The sequence below is a fragment of the Struthio camelus genome, chromosome 14 (assembly GCF_040807025.1).
Source record: "Struthio camelus isolate bStrCam1 chromosome 14, bStrCam1.hap1, whole genome shotgun sequence".
NCBI classification, from domain to species: Eukaryota; Metazoa; Chordata; class Aves; order Struthioniformes; family Struthionidae; genus Struthio; species Struthio camelus.
The window spans coordinates 550,522-573,054 of NC_090955.1; the positions used below are offsets into that span (position 1 = coordinate 550,522).

The following is a 22,533-nucleotide window of genomic DNA, read 5'->3' on the forward strand; positions in this document are numbered from 1 at the left end:
GAAAATTCAGCCTTCAGATAGATGACCAAAGTGTTTTAGGTACTGGTTAGCTACTGGTGAATTGTGTTTGGTTTGTCTGTAGGTAAGCATTCCTTTTTTTTTTTTTTTTTTTTTCAAAAAAAAAAAAAAAGCCCACACAGTGTTTCTTTTGGTCTTACCAGAGTACCAAGGATCAGATCACCCCAAATAGAGACCTATTAGGCAAGTATGGCTTTGAAGCTTGTGTCGCTCTCCAAGAACTAGAGAGTAACTAATCACCTTCAGAAAATCTAGGTGACTTAGCGGTGTTTCAAAATAATATCTGAACTCTCTGACAAGTCTGGCTAGAGAAATGCTGTCGGTTTATCTGTCATCAACTGCCCTGTTTTCGTCTTCTACAAAACATCCTTGTTTGGTTTGTCACAGAAACAGCAAACAGATCATCAGAATGCCCTTGAAATGCATTGTTCCCTCCTTTAAGAGAACAGAGCCAAAGGAAAGGCTGACCTTGGGTGTGGTATGCTTTGCCTAGGCTGAACCAAACTTTTTAATCCCTTACGCTCGCTCTGTTTTAAGAGTGGGATTCAAGATTTCATTATCACATGTCCGCGTAGAAGCGGTTTGGTGCGTCAGAAAAGCATAGCCTTTTGTAGGGTGCCTATCAATAGGGAAGGGTGCTGCAGTGGTGTTGCTGGTGTCGTGGACACAGCGATAGCTTTTCTGCCTCCTAGCCATATGCCATTATGCATAATCGTAGTTCAGCCAAGGTTACAGAGGCGTTTACACAAGCTTTGTTAAACGAGCTGAAAGGTAGTTATGTTTTAGAGTGCTCACAATTCTCATGTCATGGTAGGTGAGCCCCAGATAAACAAGAACAAAGCTGCTTAACCTGTGTCCAGGATATTTGAATGAATAAGTAGGAGCAGAAAATAAAATTCGTGCAGACCAGTCTGTCCTTGCAGGCTCTCACCTGAAAGCTAGCTGTGCTTTTGGCACATACTGGTGGCCATAAATCCTAAGAGAAAACATTCCTTCATAAGAACTTCGTGATTAATCCTGGTTAGATCCAGTTTTAACTTTAATTATATTTGTATCCCTCCAGCTATTTGAAAGAGTTTAAAATAGTCTAGCTTCCAGGGCAGTTGCATTTACGTGAAAAAGGTAGAAGTTGGAACTATCCTCACTTTGTGCCATCTATGTATATCTTTCCTCCCTTTTCCAAGATTTGCATCTCATATCCAATTTTCTTTGCAGTCTTGTTCGGCAGAGGGACCCCTGTATGCCTGCCATGCTTAAGGACGCCTGATGGAGGCAAGTACTAGTTTATATGTTCACACTTACCTAATATTGTTTTTGGCAGTTTCTCCTTTTGAACTATTTTGTTTCCCGGTGCTGCTGTGAAATAATTGCAAAACGGAGAACTACTGTGGAACATGTTCCAGGCTGTAATATTATAGCATCTGCTGCTCAGTGTGGCTGTATGGAATTATTAATTTTGTCTCTGATGTACTGTCTTCTCAAAGGAATCAGAAATCTGTGTTCCTGAGCTATTTATGCTGTCAGGCACTCAATTTGCTCCCTGAAACAGAGGCTGTAAAGGTTGTTATAAATGGAAAAAAGCAAGCACAAAACTTGAGTACTAATGCCAATAGAAGTGCTAATTAATGTTGCTGATTCATAGTTCTTATTTCTGAGTAAAGTTTTTTCCCCTAAAGTACCTACTAGGACAAATGAATAGTTTTAAGGAACTTCCACCAGAAATGCAATCTGAAAAGCTCTTTTCAGGCCCACAACAGATTCATCAAATGGAAATATGAATGGGCAGATGTTCACAAAGTTCCTGTAGGAGCCTCTTAAAGATACAAGTCAGTGTAATTTCAGAAATCAATCACAGCATACACAGGGGTAGGAGTGACTTGTTTGTGAATTAACTCTAGGCTGATTTGTTTCAGGTTGGTTTACACGTAAGAAGAGGGTTAATTGAAGTAGGTTAATGGTTTGCACCAAAATAATGCATGGAACTCTAGTTAGACTGAAGTGATGTTCTTTAAGATTGTCAGTGTTGCCAGTGGTAATCTGGATAGAAAACATGCAGGAGATAATAAAATTACTGGTTGGAGAATATATTGGGCATATTTGTTCTGAACTACAGTTCAGGAAAATAAATACCAAGGGAATTGCTAAAATAAAGTCAGTCATAGGTCAGCTGTCAAGTTGTCTTTTCTACACCAAATAATTCTGAGACTTTTGTTGTTTAACCAGTGAGGTTTGCTCCCTGAACCATATTGTGGAGACCTATGCTTCAACTTTCTGGAAAAACTATTATGTTAGAAAAAGTAAGAGCAATATTAAAAATAGGAAGAGAGCTTGAAAGTCCAAGGAAGGTACTAGTTATAAAGGCACTAAAGTAATTTAAGAAAGTATGTTAAGTATATAAAAATAAAAGTTTGGCTGATAAATGCTATTTCTGATTCTGCCACAGAATTTTTGCATGAATATGGATAAACAACTTCATCTTTGTGGACTGCATTTTTTTTACTTTGCTTTTAATGAATTATTCATTAAACTAGCCAATACATTGAGACTCAGCGCTTTGAACACACATTATAAGTACTCTGTGTGTGTGTGTGTGTGTGTGTATACATATATGTACATATACATATATGTATACACACACACACAAAAAAAATATGTATATATAGCGGTGTTTTGCTTTCTATAAGTAGTGAATTTCATCTCACCTCCAGCTGATAGCTAAGACATTTGGAAAAATGGGAGAGTGAGGCAGCTCTCTTCATTTATTTTTTGAATGTCAGTTTGGACAGAATTTTGGAGTAGCAGCTTCATCTGTTGTGTCAGGCTTCAGGTGCACAAAATTGAGAGCTCTCTAATCTTGACCTCAATGCATTATGCTTCTGCAGCTGTTTTAAGATAGAAATGAATGTGCTTGCATCCTGAACATTTGTTGCATTTTAAATAAAATGGGTTTTTAAAGCTCAGCCTGCCTTCTGCCAAGATTGAGGGAGACCTCTGTGATCTGGTTTCTATATCTATAGAAGCCTAATCAAAACTTTCTCCTGCAAGAAAACAATGATCAGCTTCCGAGCATGTGATCTCATGGTGCAGAGATGTGAAACTCTTCCATATTCTGTATCCTTCCTTCCTCTTTCCTTTGCTGCACTTCTCCAATAGTGTGTTGCTATTATAAGTGCTCAGCTGCGAGGTAGTATAACCAACTCCTGTCTGAGCCCGAACTGGTATGAGAGGTGAGGTTGAGCTCTTCTGGGGAAAAACTACATGAGTTCTCTCTGTTAGAGGTTGAGCTACAGATACATGGTGCTGTTACCATTCTCCTTTCAGCTCTGTCACTTAATTTACTTTTAAAAGGCGTTTTTGTTTTCTCTGAGAATTGTGGACAAGATTATGCCTATTGAAACTGTTGTGCTTGCCTCTTCTTGCTTGAAGATAGGTTATCACGTCTAGTTGCTGGTGTCACCAGCAGATGCTGGCAGTAATGAGCCATTTCTTACTATTTGGAAAAGCATAACTGATTTGGAAATGTTCTATTTTCTTGCATATATGAAATAATTTCAAGTTAGGCATTCTACAGGAAAATCAGGTAGGTAGAGCAGACATTACGTTTGAAGCACAAGATCAGAACAAAATGAATTCTGCCAAAGAGAGTAACATGTTATGCCTTAATTGATCTATAGAAGTTTAACCTCATGTTCTCTTAGATATTATTACGGGCTCTGTTCTTAAAACAAAAAGCTATTTTTCCTTGCTTCCCCCTTTTAGACCAGCATTTTTACCTTTCTTGCTTCCCTATATGCTTTGTGTTGGGCTTCTTCCCCTAGGCAGTAAATGAGTTGTCCCATGCAAGCTTTGGCCTCTGCATACAGCCTAGTTGCAACTAATACCATGATTGAAAGATGCTTGGAAAACTGATGTATTTTATGTTCTTAATGGCATGTTTTGCGCATTGGATTTTTTAACCCACTACTTTCTGCATGGATGTATAATAACGGCTCTTTTGTTTAACATTAGATAAGCATGAGATCACCGTGGCACAGCTGCATGTGTAGTCACTCTTGAAGCAATTTCACACCTAATTGGCTGACAATCTTGGCATTTTTAAAACAAACACAAGCCTTTTAAAAGCAGGGGACCTATTTATATATGAATAGTCAAATAGACCTGTTGGGTGTTATCAATGGAGCCCTCTGGCAGTGAACAGATGTGTGATGACCCTGATCCTGGAGGCAAATCCCAAGATCAAGAGACCAAAAAACAGCATGAATCAGAGCAAAAATTATCCAAAATAACGCATAATGCTTTGGAGAACATTAATGTGATTGGTCAAGGCTTGAAGCACCTTTTCCAGCACCAGCGCAGGAGGTCCTCAGTTTCTCCCCATGATGTTCAGCAAGCTCAGGCTGATCTGGAGTCTGAAATGGATTTGGAAAGCCAAAGCGCCTGTGCTGAAATTGATGGTGTCTCCACCCACCCCACAGCTCTGAATCGAGTGCTTCAGCAGATCAGAGTGCCACCTAAAATGAAGAGAGGGACAAGCCTGCACAGCAGGCGGGGCAAGATGGACCCTCCAAAAGGAAGCCCACAGATCAACAGGAGGTCTGCCCAAGATACTCAGTCAGGTCGGCCCAGATCATCGTCTACTACTGATGCTCCCACCAACTTGTCTGTGATGGAGGTAGCTCCTTCCCTCTGTGTAGGCGGAGAGGATTCCTCAGCAGCAGCAGTAAGTTACTTAGATTTACCTTTGATCTTTACGATCTACTTGTATGTTTTCTTAAGCCTTTTGAATCTTATTTCTAAAAGCAAGTTTCTTTCAGCAAACGCAAATGCTACTGTGTTCAAAAGACTGTTCAATGGTGAAGCAAAGAGCTTAAAAAGATGCCAGCATTGGCTGTTTTCTTACATGGCAGGTGGTTTGTTTTAGGTCTATTTGATCACTGAAATGAGAGTGCCACTCTTGAAGTGCATTAGGTTGGTGGGATGGTGCACCACAGTCAAACAAGGAACGATGGAAAGAGTAGCAGCTGGAGTAGCCTTAGCTAGCAGCTGTTTGCTGCAGCAACACCTTGTATGTACTTAGATGGCTTTTTTTCTTCCTCTTTTTACTGTGCGTTTTATAAAAATGAGGACTTCCAGTTAGAGTGAATGAACTCGTGGATCTTTTAGGCTGTGGGGGAGGCTATGATAACATTAAATCTAACATGAGACTGAATTGCTTGCCTAGCTGGCTGAACCGATTTAGGTCAGCAAGGCTGCCGCGTGGATCTGGAATCACTGCTGTTTCTTTGAGTTTGTCTAGCCTGTGTGGAAAAAGCATTCACTGGAATGACAGCCTGTGTTCTGCGGCATGTTACTGTACGCTCTTGCGAAGCTAGGTATGTTGGTTTATTGATGATACCAAGGAGCAGTGTTTAGCTTGTCTTATCTCTCTCCTTTCCCAGATCAAGTGCTCCTTTTGAAAAACTAGCCTTCTGATTTAACTCAAGTCATAAGCTGTTTTTCCTGAAAAGCTTTGCAGGCTTTTGTTCACTGTGGGATCAACTCTTTGATAAAGATAGGAGGAAGCATTGTGAAACCGAGTTCTATTTTCTTATGCTGTTTAATGAAAAGTGATTAAAAAATGAAGTGCTAAACGAAGCAGATGCAGGGTTGATTCACTATAGCAATGTTACAATCTGTAATTCCAGAAAATATCTCTTGTCAATAGTGAGGACCAGCTAATACATGAGAGGGCCAGGAGTTGGGGGTGAGTTTACTGCTGAAAAATACACCACTGTTGTTTGGCTGCATCATCGCTTCTGATTCTTTGTTTATTTGTGTTTTTTTTTTTAATAGAGCTGAATCCTGAAAGCCATATTAAACAAGATTTTCAAATGCTGAAAATCAGTCTGATAATAGGTGATATCTCTGTTCTGTTTTTATAACTGGGAAACTTACCTTGAATGTTTCAGTCTCTACTCTTGCTTGTGCATTTTTATCATTGTGTTCAGATACTAGGTTGCCCCATTATTGAATATGGAATTTGCTTGTCTGGAGAGGGGATTTCATGTTAAGTACAGTATTGAGTCCATTTATACCTGTAAGCTTAAAGGGTAAGAACCTGAGTATCACAAAGATTATTAGATTCATCTGACATTGGTTCCTTTGGAAAATATTTTTAAGTTTTTTTTTCTGAAGTTCAGATTTTGTGTGTTCTGGAAAAACTTAGAATGTTGACAGAAATAAAGATTTGTTTTGACCAAGTAGTCCTTTTGTGTAAGTGTACTCTGGTGTGCTCTGCTGTAATATACTGCTAAAGCAAACTGTCAACTAATCTTGTCCTGCAGCCCATTCATGTGTTTGTGGGTGGGTTTTTTTTTTTTAATTAAGGTAAACTTGAACTACAACTGACTCTTTTTCAGTTTCTTTTGTGTAGCCCACCTACTTAAACCATAATTTTTTTCTTCTGATTTATACCATTAAATTCAGATGCTAAAAATATCCACCATGTTAAGAGCATTGGAGACTGACCTTCTTAGCTAAGACATCACAAACTTCTGTCAGGCTACTTAAATTTGATGAAGATGTGAGAATGAAGTTCACTTGTTACCTCGTTTTTAGCTTCTCCCTGGAGACCACTGGTGTTGGTATTAATTGTCAGTTGGTGTCAGTTGCTAGTAGCTTGGAGTGGACGTTATTGTATTTATCTGGTTATCAAAACTGATGCCATGATCAGTATTCTGAGATTGCGTATGAAGAAAAGTGTTTACAGCTGGTTGCCTTCTCCCTGCCTCCCAAAAAGAAAGGGTGCAAAATTGTTGATGTTGTGATGTGCCTTGTCCTAGTTGTCCCGTGGAAAGGCTGGCCTTTTGGCTAGACAGCTTAGGGTCTGACCAGGGTCTTAAACAGACTGGGAGAAACAATCTTGCCTACTGTTTGATACTACTAAGAGTGTCATGGTTCTAAAGCTTAAATAGATTTTCATTATGGAAAGAGAGACTGGAGGAATTCATGGTTGCAGTGTGGAGCTATATTTGTGGTTCATACCGCAGGCATTGGTGACTCTAGTTACGTGCAGCATCTCTCACTTTTATGCTTTGGAAAGTGCTGAAGTAAAAGCCCTGATGATTGGAACTATTTGCAACACAGAGCTTTGCAGTTGTTTTTATTTTCTATGAATGCCCATCACGAGGGTCTTTATGCACTACAAAATCCTTGAGCTGAAATGACTCACCACTATGAACTTTTTCTCTCGTTTTACTCTCCGTGTCCTAAATGCCAACATCACTTCTTTGTGGTGGGTTCTCTAACAAGTACGTGGAAGCACTTGTATAACTCACCCAAAGTCTGTGGAAAGCATCAAGCCTTCTGGTCAAAAGACTTTGAGCAGAACTGCAGTGGTCTACAGGGTATTTAGCACTTTATCCCTAACTAATGTAAAGGAGATCATCTGCTGAGGGCTACTATTTTATTCAGATCAGTTTATTACAATAACTAAGATTAGTACAATATCTTGGTGAATTAGAATCAAGTGAATAGCCTGGAAGCCAGTTAAAAGACTTTGAAACCCAATTTGCTTTAGAGAAGTATTTGCAACAGAATTCCCAGCATCTCTGCAGTTAGTGGTATATACTTATTCTTCCATTATTTTCCAAACTTTGAGGCATGCATGGTTTTGTCGGTTCTGGTACAAGGCCAAGAAGAATCGGAAAGAAGCTGAAATAAACACTATAATCTGAGTGGATCTATGATGGACAGAACGTCTAGCGAGTTGACCGCTGCAGAAATGGCTATGTGACTTAAAATGCTGCCAGCTCTAGTAAGCTGGCTGTGCCGAAGTACCTACATGCGTATGTCAGGGCCTGAGCACGCTCCCCCACTTCTAGAAGTTCAGTGGTCTGCCTTCAAGGCCGGCTGGCTGCTGTGAGCTGCTGTGAAAAAAGCTAGGAGCAATCTCAGTGAGGTCCTGCGACACCTCCCTTTGGGAGCTGCTTTTACCCTGAGACTCTTGCGCGCTCAGCTGATGCAGGGACTGACTGCTCAGGTTGACCTTGGGCCTGCCTTGTCATTATGAACTTCTCTCACCTGCACTCTTGGCTGAAGCTAGCTACCAGCCCTGGGACCGGTGTGCTCACCTTGCTCAGGTGGTATGGGCCTGAGCCCCTGTCAGTAGGGCCACTGCTTCTGCCTGCCTTGCCTGCACCCTTGGGTCCCCGTTCCCCGTGGAACAGCAAATTCTTCATCTGCTTCTGTATGAAGGCAGTTAAGTGAGCCTTACCTGCTGCTGAAGGACATGTACAGCACCCTGGCTGACTTTCTCTGATGTGGATGTGCCAGTTCAGCTGCAGGGACTGTGCTGTCTTGACCTCCCAGAGCTGTTTTGGACAGCTGCAGTATTGCTGTGGAGTCTACATAACTTTGAGAGCTTTATTAGTTGCATGACCTGCCCTTCACTTGACTTGCATAGGAAACATAAAATACAAATTGGAAGACAAATGCTATTCCTTTGCAAAGAAGGGCAGAAGGCTGTCTGTTTTGTTGGGTATTCTATGAAAAGCACAGTGTATGCTGCAACGTTAACGGAACGACTAGCACGTCCTGCATTGGAATAGCTGTGATCTTAGCTGTGGCATGTGTCTGTAGGTATTGGGCTGGAAGCACGTTGATTCTGCTGGAAGTTATAAATCAATGGCAGTCAAGTGGCAGGTTAAGTGCAGGTTATTATATAGCTTTAGTATATAACAGCTCTTACTAATGTTAGTGTAAAAAGATGTAATGCATTTAAAAAAACCCAACTATATGTAAATTTTAAGTCACTGATATGATTACTAGCAAAGTTTCTTGTTTTAGGATTCAATGAAATCAGGAAAGCATGGTTCAGCCATTTGTTAAATTGGCCTTGTAGAAGGCATCAATGTTTTGGGCATTTGAGAAGCCAGCTTAGCATTCAGTCAGCCACGCTATGATCGCTTTCTACAAAATTCATGCTGAAACTGTAACTTTGTTCAACAATTTGTGTTGCAAAATTAATTGCAGCACAGTTGAAATGAAGCCCGTAAAGGGCTAGGCGGAATCTACGTTATTCGAGCAGACTCAAATGGAACGGAGATGAAGTTAAGCATGAACTCAGACTTGAAAGGCTGTCTTTAAGTTATGACAAATCTGAAGTTGTTTTGCACAGTGTTCTCTTAACCCTAAATTTTCAAAATGCATTTCATTTTATTGAGACTAAATTATTTATGAAGCTTAAAGTAAAACAGTACCAATTTCACTTTCTTGATTCTGACGGCTGTTGAATGACAGTAAAGAAATGCAAACTCAGCTTGCCTTAGGTAGGGAGTCATTCCTTTGAAATTCTTCGGGGATTTGTAAGTTGAAGTAAATACCATTGAGACACAGCTTTGATCCATCTATTGTGAACATATATCTATATGGGCTATACTAGCTACAAGGACAAAAAGAATGTATACAATGAAACAGTTTTGTCATTATTAAAGCACACCTTTATAACATAGGAATTGTAGTCGAAGAATATAATTCTCATTTTTCTCATTGCTGTCTTCTGTCCTTAATTGAACTTCTGGCACTACAGCTGTCATGAGATAGCCTGCTCTTGTCTACAGTAGATGTCTGCCGTCTACTATGGACCTTTTCTCCTTCCATCAGGTATGTGATGGCAAATTAAGCAAGGCTGCTATGAATGCCTCCCTCCCCGATGGCCCAAGCGTTCATCTCTTGCTCTGATTTGGTGGTGGTGCTGCTACAGAAGCTTATACTCTGCTTTCCCTTCTTTTTTTCCTCACGGGGTTCAGATTTCTGTCACTTAGGAAAAAGTAATGGACACTTTGTTTCTCTTTTAATGACATTGTTTTTGCACTATAGTATGTTGAAATTAGTGGCAATGTGTTCTGTTAGTTAGCTAGTTCTGCATACTGTAGCTACTAAATAATGCTGCTTAGGGTCTGTGGTTATTTAAGTCTCAGATTTGCCTGTGACTGCAAAAGATTTTGCTGCACGTAGACATAGGAAGACAATCAGCAATCTTGGATCATTGAGAAATTAGCTTTCAGTTATTTATTAGAGCAGCGCTCATTAAAATGTTCGTAAAAGCCTTTGGAGGCTGCTGTGTAATTGTCGGTGCTCATTCTCATCTATACGGCAGGAACTTTACCTGTTGCAAATGTATTTGTGAAGCCTGGATGAGCAGGAGCCCAGGCGCTTCTGTGCGGAGTTTACTATTGAAGCTTAAGAGCTGTTAAAGACACATCTGGAATATTTCCATATCTTCCAGGTTTTGCAGAGTCAAGCCCTAGGCTTCATCCTTGAGCTGCATGGTAATTTATGTGTTTGACTCAGCCTACATAAATGCTGTTATTAATGTTTATGACTAATTTGCTTGCTGAGTTGGCCATGCTGGAAGCTGTTAGACTTGCTTTTTAACACCAGGTGCTGTATCTAAAATACAGTTTGGAGGAAGAAAATACTGTATCTTTATTGACATGACCATGTTGAAGAGGTTAATGGCAAAAGTGAAAAACAAATTTTGTAAATTTTCTAGTATACTTAGAAACTATGGCCTCACCTGAAGGGGGCAACTCTGAAAGTCCAGGCTCCTCAGACTAGGAAACGCCTGAAGCAGGTCTTTGAACCTGCTCTTCAGTGTCCCCTTATAGAGGACAAACGTTCTCATTCCTGCTTATACTTGAGTTGTGTGTGGAAGATCTTACCAGGGAAAAAAAAAGGCTAAATAGATACAGTACTAATATTTCCTCGTCTCTTCTCTATTCAGTAGCTTTCAATGCTTAAATTTCTGAAAGTCATCATTGACTAGCAAGCCACTATCTTTTGTCTATATATTTTTAGTGATGTCTTTGTTCTGACTGCATGAGCCAGCCTGTGAAATATCTTCTTTGTCCATGTGTTCAGCACCATTTTATAATTTAGATTGCATTTTTAATATGTGTAGTTCAAAGTCTTTCTTTCACTTAGTTGTACCTGATCCACAGTTTCTGGAGTGCCCTAGATTTCTCATTGGACGCCATTCTTCCTTTTCCAGGAGGTCCTTCTTCCTACAGACCTTTGGTTTCCTGTGGCAGGGTCAGCTCTCAGCTGTCTCCTGGTTGTCTGCGCTGACACTCCCCTCTTTTATCTCTTAATTATTTTATATATTATAACCCCGTCACATTCCCTACACTGTCAGGAAGCCCAGGAGCTTAATCTCAAAGTGTTGTTTCATTAACCCAAGTGGGGGTTTTGTTTGGTGGGTTTAGTTTGTTTTTTATTCCGTGATGCTTTGTATATATACTTTGTATGTAGATATTGTGATGTTTTGGAGATAAGAGTCTTATTTCTTCTCCATTCTGCAGAGCCCCTAGCGTACTGTCAAGAGTCAGTGAAATAGAGTTCCTTGGATAACCAAGTTAGACTGAAGTGTTTAGTGTTTAGTTGCTGCTGTTTTCAAAGGCAATACAGCTACCTGCTTAGTATTTTGATACAGTTCAGAAGTAGTTCTCTTACCATAACAGCAAAATGCATAATAAAACTCTTTTATATTTTTACAGCGCTAATTTATAGGAAGAATAGGGTTAAATCTGGGGCAGCTGTTCAGGTCATATCAAAGGGTGGAGTAGTCTGATAGAGGACAAAGCAGAAGTTGGAGGACTGTAGAACTGATTTAACTTAATTTCTAAATTGGTGTTGTAAGCATTAACTCATGTCTAAAATACTGAGCACTGGATGAGCCCACTTCTGTGTGATACTGAGCTCCTCTGCTCCCAGTGGGGATTCAGGACAGTGAGTGCTTTGTGGCATAAGAGAGAGTAAATTCTTAATAATCCTCTGCACACAAAATACACACAAAGTTTGTGGTATTGTTCTGTTCTGCTCTCTCAATTTCTTGTTGAAATAGAAGGGCAAAATGTCATCCCAGAACCACACATCGGATTTGTTCTGATACCTCATTTACATATGTTTGCATGTGTGATAATCCTGCTGCCTGTTTTCAGGTTCTGTACAGAAATTGAGAAATGAGATTTTCATAGCATGGAAAAAATGTAATAAAGTCTTACTGAGATATTTAGCTTTTTGCATTTCAATGGGGACAAATTTAAGTATTTTTGTATAAAGCTTTTCTTGCAGAAGCAGCCCACTGAGCTGAGAAATCAGGATGGTGGTGGCTTGGAAATGATCAGTTTGAAACTGCATGGGCCTCACCTCATTTCACTATACTTCCAGAGCTCTTGCGGAGTAACGAGTTACACACGAAGAGATGGACAAACAGCATGATACTCAGGTTTCAGAGATGCAGAAGTACTAGTAGTTTGGTGAGAAATTATGTCCACTTGAAATCTTACTAATGCCATGCAGGTAATGACAATACCCACCTACTGCCTTGCGTTGCAGGCGTTGCCCCTGAAGTTAGTTTTGGCACCTGTTACGTGAAGGCCAGACTCTTCTTTATAAGACACAGGAACATCTGAATGATGTTCCGCTTCTCTAGCTGCGTAGTTTTTCTGCTAGCAGAAAAATGTATGGGGATCAAACAATCTACAGAACAAAGACAAATTTTTACAGTGAAGTTCGGGTGTTGCCTAAGTGTTTCCTTCTCTTCCCATAATGTTAAGAAGCGTAGGAATGCTTCAGATGCTTTCAGGGAATAACTACAGCTGCACGTGCGAGAGGCTGACTTGCAGGAGGTGCAGTGCAAGCAGCGTGCCCGCAGGGCACGGGAGAAAGTGCTTGTTGTGTCCGTTTCTTCTCCTCCCCCGCTATGGTGAGTTGTTATCGCTTCCTGTTTGACACTTGAGACAGTGTTAACATAGTATATCTGGATAATAAAATACACTTAAACTGGCCATTTTCTTCAGGTTAAATGAGCAGTGTGCAGAGCAAGAGTGTGGCAAACAGCCAGCAGGGGAGCAAGCAGGTAGTAATGGGATATGGGAAGAAAGTGGTCAGTTATCTCGAAAGAAACTTTAGCACGCAGCGGTTTTGCAACTGAGCACAGAAGTGGAGGAAACTGCAGTCTTTTAAACTGACAAAAGAGTAAAAGACCTGTACATTTCTAGTTGAAGACTAGCATTTGTATAGACTTCTGACTTGAAATAGTGAAGCATTTTAAGGTAGTTAGGGTTACGGAAAAAATACAAAATAAAACTTCTTGAAACAAATTATTGCAGATCTGCAACACGTTCTTCTTTAACACTGAGATCCTTATATGGAATTACTGTGATCCAGACTTGCACCCGAGCACGGGTGTTATGGAGAGATGTTAGTGAGGAGAACGTGTTCATTCAGGAAATAAGGGCTTCTGTACAGTGAGTCGTTTTGTAACGTCTGGTGTAAGCCCTTGGCTGACACCTGGCGTCGCTAAGAAGGTAGGCCAACCCGAATTAATGCAGTAGCAAATTGTTCAGTGGGGTTTGAAGCTCTTGTCTCTGTAGGCTTGAACATTTCCAGGTTGCCATTTGATTGCCCCATGTTTACAGGAACGATGGCAAAAGAAGTTGAACCTATTGCACGCGTTATGCTTGGTCTTCTCAAATTGAAATGTTACAGAGATGAGACTACCAGTTCCTTAGGCATTAAAGGTCACTGAACATTTTGAACAGTTTTGCTTTAGAGGAACTGCAGTGGATATAAAATGATTTAAATATAGAAAAAAGGGAGTACCTTTAAAGGCTGTTGGTGCCCATGCCAGCGTAGTTCAATTCACTTTCCTTTCCAGGGCACCGTTCCCACCACTTCAACTGCTTCCTTGTGGCGTGTCCTCTCTTCTAAACCTCTATTTCCTTGTGTGATCAGTTTTCATAAATATCTTAAATATCTTTGGATTTTGATTTCCAACTTAAGCTCAATATTCTGCGACTGTCCACTTTACTTTTTAAAATGTCTGCGTATACTCCTGGAATAAGTTTCCAATCTTTCTGGTGATGATGTGGGCACCATGAGTGTCACATAAAAACCTACTAACGATAGGCATGCTTTTCTTAGTTATATTTTAATGACCCTGTTCAAGTAGTCACACCAGTCCACCAACCAGGTTTTAACATAAACAAGGTAGCACATTCAGCTGAACCGGTCCTTCAGTGTGCCTAGGAGAGTCATGAAATAATACATAAGCTGTTTCCCTACAACTGTAAATAATCTTTTAAAGCAGTAATTTTTTTATCTGCCAGAAGGATTTTGCACACATTTTTTTTTTGCACACTTTTTTTTTGTCCTAAATGCCATGCAATACTGCAGGGAGAACCACCTCTGAAAAGACAACAAATTGAGGGTTTTTTAATATCATTGAAAGGGTGTGGAAAAGTTACTGTGGCTATTAGCAACGTCTTAAATCTCTAAAAGATCGCTTGGGCTTTAACCTGTTTCCCAAAACGGGAAACACTCTTCTGTGCTTAACATCATCCTGCAATGCTTGCTCTCCCATTTCACTCATGTAGGTGGTAAACACTTTTGGAATTTTATCATAGCTGACACCGAGTAAAACATCTTTTTGCTTTGGCCATAAAGCACTGTTTTTATATTGAAAGTAATTTTCATCATATAAATAGAACAGGTCAGTTGCAAGCTCTTCTGGAAATAATGCGTATGATGTTACTTCCAGTACCGGCAGCTGAGTCCTATTAAAATGGCAGTAATCTTGCAGAGTTCCTATAGCATGTAATGAAGAGGGAGCTTTAATTCATTTGGGGAGGGGAAACAAAGTAAGTATACGTTTGTATGCTGACAACAGGGCATTGCATGGACCTGAATGGACTGTTGTATGAAAAGCATTTCAGGACAAGAGTGATTGATTCTCTCAACTTAAAGCTAGTGCTGCAAACAACTGGAGCTGCAGATCTGGGCTCCCAGCAAATCTGAATCAACAGCTGTGTGCAGCATGTAAAAACGTGACTAATGCAACTTGAGCCTGTGTGACAATGAACGTTGTCCCCCCTGTTTCCCCCCCACCCCCCCGAGAAAAACCCTCAGCTAGATGTAGATGCTTTGTACGGAGATAGGATTGCACTGTTTGCGTCTTGCAACAAGATAAGATACTCGCTGATCACTGTAATGGCTTAATTGCAGATTGATAGGTCAGGAGTAGGCTTAGGATTGTTTCACAAGCTCAGAAATTAATTGCTAGTTCCTTAATTGCTCAGAAAGACCATGGCTGTACCAGGCACTGCTTTTGTCTGTCTGATTACAGTGACCTTTGTGAAGCGTAAGAGTGGTGTTATGCTCAAAATCTTGTTTATGGGCAAAGAGGAAGCTCGCTGTATGTAAGGAAAGATATGAGTTCGTTAGTTTTACTGAAATCTTAAGAGTTGAATCCTTATTAGTCCAGATCCAATTGTTACAGAAAAAGAAGGATTAATACTGCAGTTAAAATTGTTATACGCGGACTTCCTAGTTTCTAACCCTTTTCTGGGGGCTGTGTTCCCCCTTCCGCCACCCCTCTGAGTCCCCAGGGTGGTGGTGTCTTTGTGGTTGGGGGCTGGAGGGGGTGTTTCAGCAGTTGTCAGCATCTGACCTTGGCTGGGAGGCGTGCGGTGGTCATGTTGACGATTCCTCCTTCACTCTAGGAAACACTTGGGCTCATCTCTATGTGTTTGCTAACGTGCATTTACACTTTTCTTTCTTCGCTGGTCCGCAGCTCCACGTTACATCCAGATTTACTGTATATGGTGCCTTTTATGTATGTTAGATACCATTTATTTGTTCTCCTTGTTATCCCTAGAACCTCTTTTGCCCAGGTCCGGTTCTGCGTTTCTTTAACTGACCCTTCGGGAGTTGTTCATAGCGGGGGGTCTCCAGTGTCAAGCCTGCGCCCCGTCTCCTGTCATCCTGCGCCTGTGCTCCTCTGCCGCCTCCTGCCTCCCCTGCGGCCGCTGAGCCGCGCAGAGCAAAGCTGCAGCTGCAGCTCCAGAACTGCTGCAGCAGAGCAAGCCCGGCAGGGTCCTCGGTCCCCAGGCCTCGCAAACGCTGTACGGAGCCTAGGGCTCATTGTTAGCAATGGCAGTACCGTGTTACAGGGCTGCACGGTGACTGTGGAGCTAAAAAAAAAAAAAAAAAAAAAAAAAAAAAGCTCTCTAATTTTTGTTTAACTGTTAAGTATCTGAATGCTGCTTATCCTAAGAAAGGAAATAAAGGTTAGTAAGACCTTATATCGTACTTACTGTTGCTAGCAGCACATAACTTAATGTGGTCCCAGACAATGTATTATTCTTTGGGTTTTCATATAATTAAAATATCATCTCAGAAGATGCAAAAATTGTAGAAATTATTAATTTGTTCATTTTCAGGTATATGACAGTTGTCTATAAATTTGGAATGTGGTGGCTATTTCTAATTTTCTTGATGAATTTGCTCCTGTTGCAGGATAGAGCTCCACGGGGGAGAGCTGTAGGCCCTACAGGAGTTTGAAAGATCACTGTCATCCTTCCAAAACTTTCATCCTTTTCTTTCTCTTTTTTTGCTGAGCATGCTCTTCACTTAGCTTTCCAAATCTACCCTTTTTCTTTTCTCTTGTTCAACTTGAGCTACTTTCTTCTGTGTCCTGTGTGGGAAAACTAATTTTTTTTCAGCTGAGAACCGTAGGCATGTTTTTTTCTACGTGGCTTTTTTCAGAGGCCCGCAGACGTTCCTGAGCCAGGGAGAGACACCATTCGCTTTGCTTCCCTTCCCGCGGCAGCCCGCAGCCGCAGACACCAGCGGGCTCCGTGCTCTTGGTAGCTCAGCGTGGAAAAGGAAGGGAAAGAAGTCCCCGGGGCCAAGGTGGTGTATACCTCAGGAAATTCAGTCGCCCTGTAATTACAGATATCGTAGTGTTTCAGTCCCTGGTTGTGTCATCCTGGTGAAACTCTTACTGTGTGAAACGTCACGAGGTATCCTTACGCCGCCCCTCGCTGTTTTTGCAGTGCGAAAGCAGTGGGCGGCAGGGAGCCGAGGCGTGGGCGCGGGCGTAGCGTGGCCGGCCCGCGCCGCCTCTGCGCCTCGTGCCCCCTGCAGCCGCAGGTCCTGCGTGAAGGGCTGCCGCTCGGCCCCCGCGGGCAGCGGGAAGAGAGGAGGCTTTACTGGGGCTTGTTTCCAGTGGTGTGCTCGGGTGTTTGGCGAAGGCGGGAAGGCCGTTACTCTGCTGCGCTGATGAGAAGTGGAGAGTTACCGTGGTCGTGCAGCAAACGGGTGCTAGCTGGGAATAGAAACGTGGTCCCCGGTAAAACTTTTGGTGTGTGCAAGTGGTTGTGACATCCGACGACAACAAAAAAACGAAGACGTCCTGTATACCTGTCACAGTTTCGCTGAGCGCTGAATGTCTGCAGGACCGCGGTCTCGCGTGGCGACAGCCAGCCTGAAACAGCGAGCGAGGGCCGTTCTGCGCTTTGCCAGTGAAGCGAAGAAACGCCGAGTGAAGAAGCAGCACCTGGTGGCCTCCGGCCAACGTGCTGAGATAAGGGAAGCAGGTTGCTGTTTTCTGCTCAGTCATTAACTTTTTATGTAAACGTGGTCATTTCTGTGTTGCTGTTTGGGATTCCTTTTTTTCCCCCATGGGGGTGACATCTTTATACGTGAGTATTTTAGTGATCCTTTAATGCGAAGGGCTTTGACAGGAGAAAATACTTCAGAGGGTTGGTGGCTGGGATGCAAATATAATTATTGGCAATGCCAGTGCTTTTCCTCAGTTCCTGTTCCGCTTTACGCAAACTGAGCGTCCTCCGTTGTGTTACTTGCAAGCACACGTGGGCTCCTTTCAAAAAGAACGAAGAACAGAAAAACCGAACTGTGCGATGTCTCCAGTGTCCACGGAGAGCAATTTCGTGCGAGCGACACGGTAGTCAGCAGAGGGAGCTGTGACTGTTCTGAAAACCCGTGTAGCAGCCGTTGGCTTTGTCCGTCCCCGGCAGGGCTGCCCTGAGCTGGTGAGCCCTTCCAGACCTGCGCTGCTCCCGGACAGCTGTCTTAACACGCCACTGAAATTCAGTGTGTTCTGCCAAGTATAAAAAACTATGGAAGTTGTTTAACTTCAAAAGAGGAAAAATATATTAACGCCTTCCTTGAATCTAATTTTCTTTGCCTAAGGCAACTTACACCCTGCTGTATACAGAAGACTGATAGCAGTAGCAGGCTGACAGGAAAAAAAAAGAATATGCAGGTATCTTTTAAAAATGTTTTTATTTAGAAATTTGTATGAGATAAAATGAAAAAGTTGATCCTGAGGATATATAGGTTTGAATACATTACGTTTTTTATCTTCCACCAAACTTTCTGCAGTAAGAAAATTTTTCTCATGTTGTTGGTTACTCCAGCATACCCTATGTGAAAGGTTTTCAGTAAGAAATCTAGTTATCTTTTAAGATTTTATGAAGCATTGATTTGACTTTTATACTAAAAAAAACTACTAACCTTATATAATGCTAAAAACTGCTGAAAATTGTGAATACACATCAATATGTGTAAGTAAAAAATCAGTAGAAGATCTCAATGAGAGGGAACTTGAAACAGAAAATCCAAGTCTTATGGGACCTTTTTAAAAAGAAAAGTGCTTGTAGGAGATTTAGTACTAAAAAGACTCACTCTAATTATGTTTTTTGTGCTTGTGAAAGGAAGTGAGGCAGAGGCACTGGTTCATTAAGTCAGGTTTATTTTAAACAAACTTAAAAGTCAATTTTGGTAGCTTTTACAAAAATGTGAATATTCTCCATCCTGAATGCTGTAACAAGAAATAGGTTTGCTTATTCAGTGTTACAGGCGTAGGGTTTGGGAAGGGGACTACACAGAAGTAAGAAGTATATGTATTATAACTGCTTGTGTGGAAAGCAGCAGTGAATTTCCAATGCCGCTGCTTTACTACTTTAGACTTACCCGCAAGTTCAGTAGCAATGTCCAGTCTGAAGTGGTTTAGACGCTACAAACACGACAGCTTAGGCTGCTGCTGGGGTGCTTGCTCCCGGGAAAGGGGGAGCTGCGTGCAAAGCTGTCGTGGATGCTTGAGGCCCCCATCTCTTAAATGCATATGTTTAAAATCAGACATGCAAGTACTGGCAGGTTATTTTACTGAACATCCTCCATGGGGGAGAGACGTCGTTCCCTGGAGAAGCAGTAAGCTGAAGAGGATTGCAGAGGGTAGCCTTAAAGGGCAGGGGGAGCTTCGCAGGGCCAGCAGAGCACGCTTTCCGCCATGTGCGTGTCCTGTGACTTGTCTGAGTTGGGCTGTAGGTTGCAGAGGGCAGGAAATAAGGGATGGGAACGTCAGTGACAAAACCCTCAGTAAAAGGGGAGGCGCTCTTAGCACTACTGTGCTTCATCAAAGTGTTGAACTGGAGAGAGTGACCCTTTTCAAGAGGTAGTGTCATGACTGATAGCTTTTATGGATGTCTGGACAGGTTTTTTTAATTCTTACAAATTGTAACCAAAGAATTTTTTTAAATAGTGCTAATGTACACATAGACAAAGGTACCAACGGGTGCAGGAAGCTGCCAGGCATCGTGGTGCCGTCAGGAAGAGCTGGTGTAGGGCACAACCCTATATTGTTAGAGAATGAGGCTAATTTGCACAGAGTCCTTTTCAGAGCCCTCTTAAAGGATCTGCAAGTGCCAGTTCTATATACAATAGGAGCATTTGATCACTTTATTGTATTAGGTTCTTTTTCTTAAGCTGACTGAAATCCTTCTGTTTTCAGAACTTTTTAAAAAACTCAAATTGCTGAAGTGTTATCGGATCAGGTTGTCTTGACTACTTCTTGTAATTAAAAATCACGTGATGTTTTCTGCAGGTAGTCAAAAGTATTCATGCTGATGACTAGGCCAGGGTCTTTATTCTTGTGCGTGGTTGTGTGTGGGGTTGGTTGGTTTGTTTGTTTTAAGCATTCTCCTTACCCAAATTCCGTGTGCAATGCTTTAATCGCAGGAGGTGCAAATTGAATTTTTGGCCTAAGTAACTGTGCAGTGGTGCTGTGCTAAACTGAACAGCTGCAGAAGTGTCTACGCTTGCACAGCTTGTGAGTCAGTTCACATAAAAGTAACACGAATGCGAGGTAGTTAATTAGCTCGCATCAGTTTCCCTTGTAATCCCACTGTCCTTGGAGTATGCCATTGGTCTGATTCGAGCTGCTAATCCTGCTGCGTGGTGGGGAGTTGCTGAGGACTACCCGACGTGGAAAGATTTGTGTGGACCAATTCTAAACTGGTAGCGCAGAGCGGAGCCTCCTGGTGGGTTACGGCAGCGCTGCGGCGAGGTGCCTGCCCTCGTTCCTGCCGGGACTGATCTCACGGCATGCACTTGCTTGTACCGTCCTTTCGGCGAGACGTGTTGGCAAAGCTTCTAATAAGGCCCTGAATTCTACTGCAAGAGTTTCTGACTTGTGTAAGCTAGGAGGAGGGAAAGAGTACACCACCCTCTTGTACGAACCCTAACTCCATCGCCTCTGCTTAACGTAGAAGTGCTGCTACTAAAAGTTAACCATGTTAACGTTACACTAGAGCAGACAATTTTGACAAAAGCCCCCAAATTCTTAGAAAAAGAGGTCAGGGAGGAAAATTTGGTTTCCTCAGGTGGACAACACGCTGGACGTTTTGAAACCATAAAGACAATACCTTGTGCAGAAATAGATTTAAACTATGGAAGTCTTATGTTTGCGTATTATTTTGATGAATGACACTGGTAAGTCTATATGCATAGCATAAATATAAAATCTTTCCTGATTTGTTTCCTTGTTTCCCTCCTCCTAATTTGCACTACATACTACTTGGTGTTTCTAATCAAGTTTTGGGTTCAGGTTCCATATAGAGCGCTTTCTGTTACCTCACTGCTAATTTGGAGTTTTAATATTTGGTTAATATGAAAATGTAATTGATATATATATATTTATGTACACACAGAAGGTTTAATTTAATCCCATTTCTGTAGGAATTCAGATGCAGTCAGCTGTTTTGAAATTAAACTTCTGAACAGATATTCTAAATTTTTTACAATTCTGTGGCCTTAAAAGTACTAATATTGTATGCAGCTTTGGAAGCGCTAGCATGATGAGAGATTACTTTGAATGATTTCAGTGTTTTATATTCCTGAACAGTGAGATAAGATTTCACAAATTAATCTTTATCACACAGGAATGAATCACTGAAACAAGATTATCTTAGGAAAGAAACGTTTTGATATCTTAGTGAAAGAGGACTAAGGAAAAAATGTGCATGTATCTATCTACATAAGAGTAGGAGGAATTCTTTAACTTTGAAGATCATAAAAATCTGTTTAGAAACACTGAATGTGAAGCCTCAGTTACAGAGGCAAAGGAGAATCTTGCCGTCATTGCTTTTACTAATCTACCAGTTTCATCTCAGTCCGACGTGGATTAAATTTCAGTCAGCCGGCTCCTTTCCCTTATCTATGTCCCTGTCTTGCCCGAACTCTGACCCATGCAGCCTGATAGGGAAAGAGATGTGGATGTCCGGGAAGGACAGCGCTGTACATCAAGAGCTCTGAACAAAGGAGGTATGAGATGGTCCTTAGACCCTTTGGCACCAAGCCCTCAGGGTGGAAGACTGATTACCCGGAACCACCCGTAGTTACTCTGAGGCAACCTGGAAACAGGAAAACTTAGATGCAGTGGATCAAAATGGCAGGATCAGTCTTTCCTGACCTGCCTTTGTGCTAACGTTTTGTTCCAATGCCGTCATAGTGGGAGTTTCCCCTCGAATGCAGTGCTATTAACTATTCAACCTTACTTCTTTCACAAGCCATCTCACTGGTGCCTGCGTTTCCAAATGAAATACAGAAACACTAGATATATTTCTGAACACACATAAAGACCAAGAGACTATGGCGAGAGAGTTCTTTGGAGAAGTTATTTTCAGCCATGAGAGGATGTTGTCACAGGAATGCCACAAAGCCTAGCAGTCTTAGCAGCAGTAAGCGCGTGGCGATTTTCCGGACGAGGAGACTATTCAGAATGGTGTAGAAGTAAGAGCTGAATGGTGTGCACACTGGTTCAGAGTGTAGTTAAACTGCAGAACAAAAAGTGCTGAACCAATTCCCAGGAGAATGATGTACCCACTAGATGCGGTGACCCATGAGTGTCTGGTATGTGCCCCCCAAACCTGAGGAAGATTTTTCTAGTGCTTCAGTCCCATCAGTTTCCTTTGCTATGGGCTCTGCCTGATCATTTTAAAATAGAGGCCTGGTAGACTGCTACCAAATAAGACTCTAATCTACTATATCACAGCCGTGACTTTCACTGCTGAAATATGAATTTGTATGGGTTAATTTCAGGTGACAGTTACAAAATAAACACCTGGCCCCACCACAATTGTCTTCTCTATTCCCACCCTACAAGTCACTTGATGACTTAAAAAATAGACTAAAAACATTTTTGCTTAAGAAGACAAATACTCCAGCCTAAAAGCCACCTTTACTTTTCTAGAAGAGTATGCAACCGTGTATGGGAATGAAGCTTACTTTCCCAGTACATACAATATAGAGAGTAATTTTATATGACGTGGTGTACAACGCCCTGTACCAGTCAGGTGCAGGCCACAGCATGCTGTGGGATCTTGGTCC

At 41.7% G+C, this 22,533-nt stretch overlaps 1 protein-coding gene across 6 annotated transcripts in view; it reads left to right on the forward strand.

Moving 5' to 3' along the window:
* TMCC1 (transmembrane and coiled-coil domain family 1) overlaps positions 1-22,533 on the forward strand; it is a 126,070-nt gene that overhangs the window by 19,135 nt on the left and 84,402 nt on the right. For 3 of the 6 annotated variants that reach the window (XM_068960437.1, XM_068906705.1, XM_068960438.1), the window contains 2 exons: positions 1,234-1,290; positions 4,027-4,738. In XM_068960437.1, coding sequence (XP_068816538.1) covers positions 4,193-4,738 — 546 coding nt within the window. In that variant the 5' untranslated portion in view covers positions 1,234-1,290; positions 4,027-4,192. The remainder of the gene's footprint in view (positions 1-1,233; positions 1,291-4,026; positions 4,739-22,533) is intronic. The other 3 variants (XM_068906703.1, XM_068906702.1, XM_068906711.1) reach the window with 2 other exon arrangements.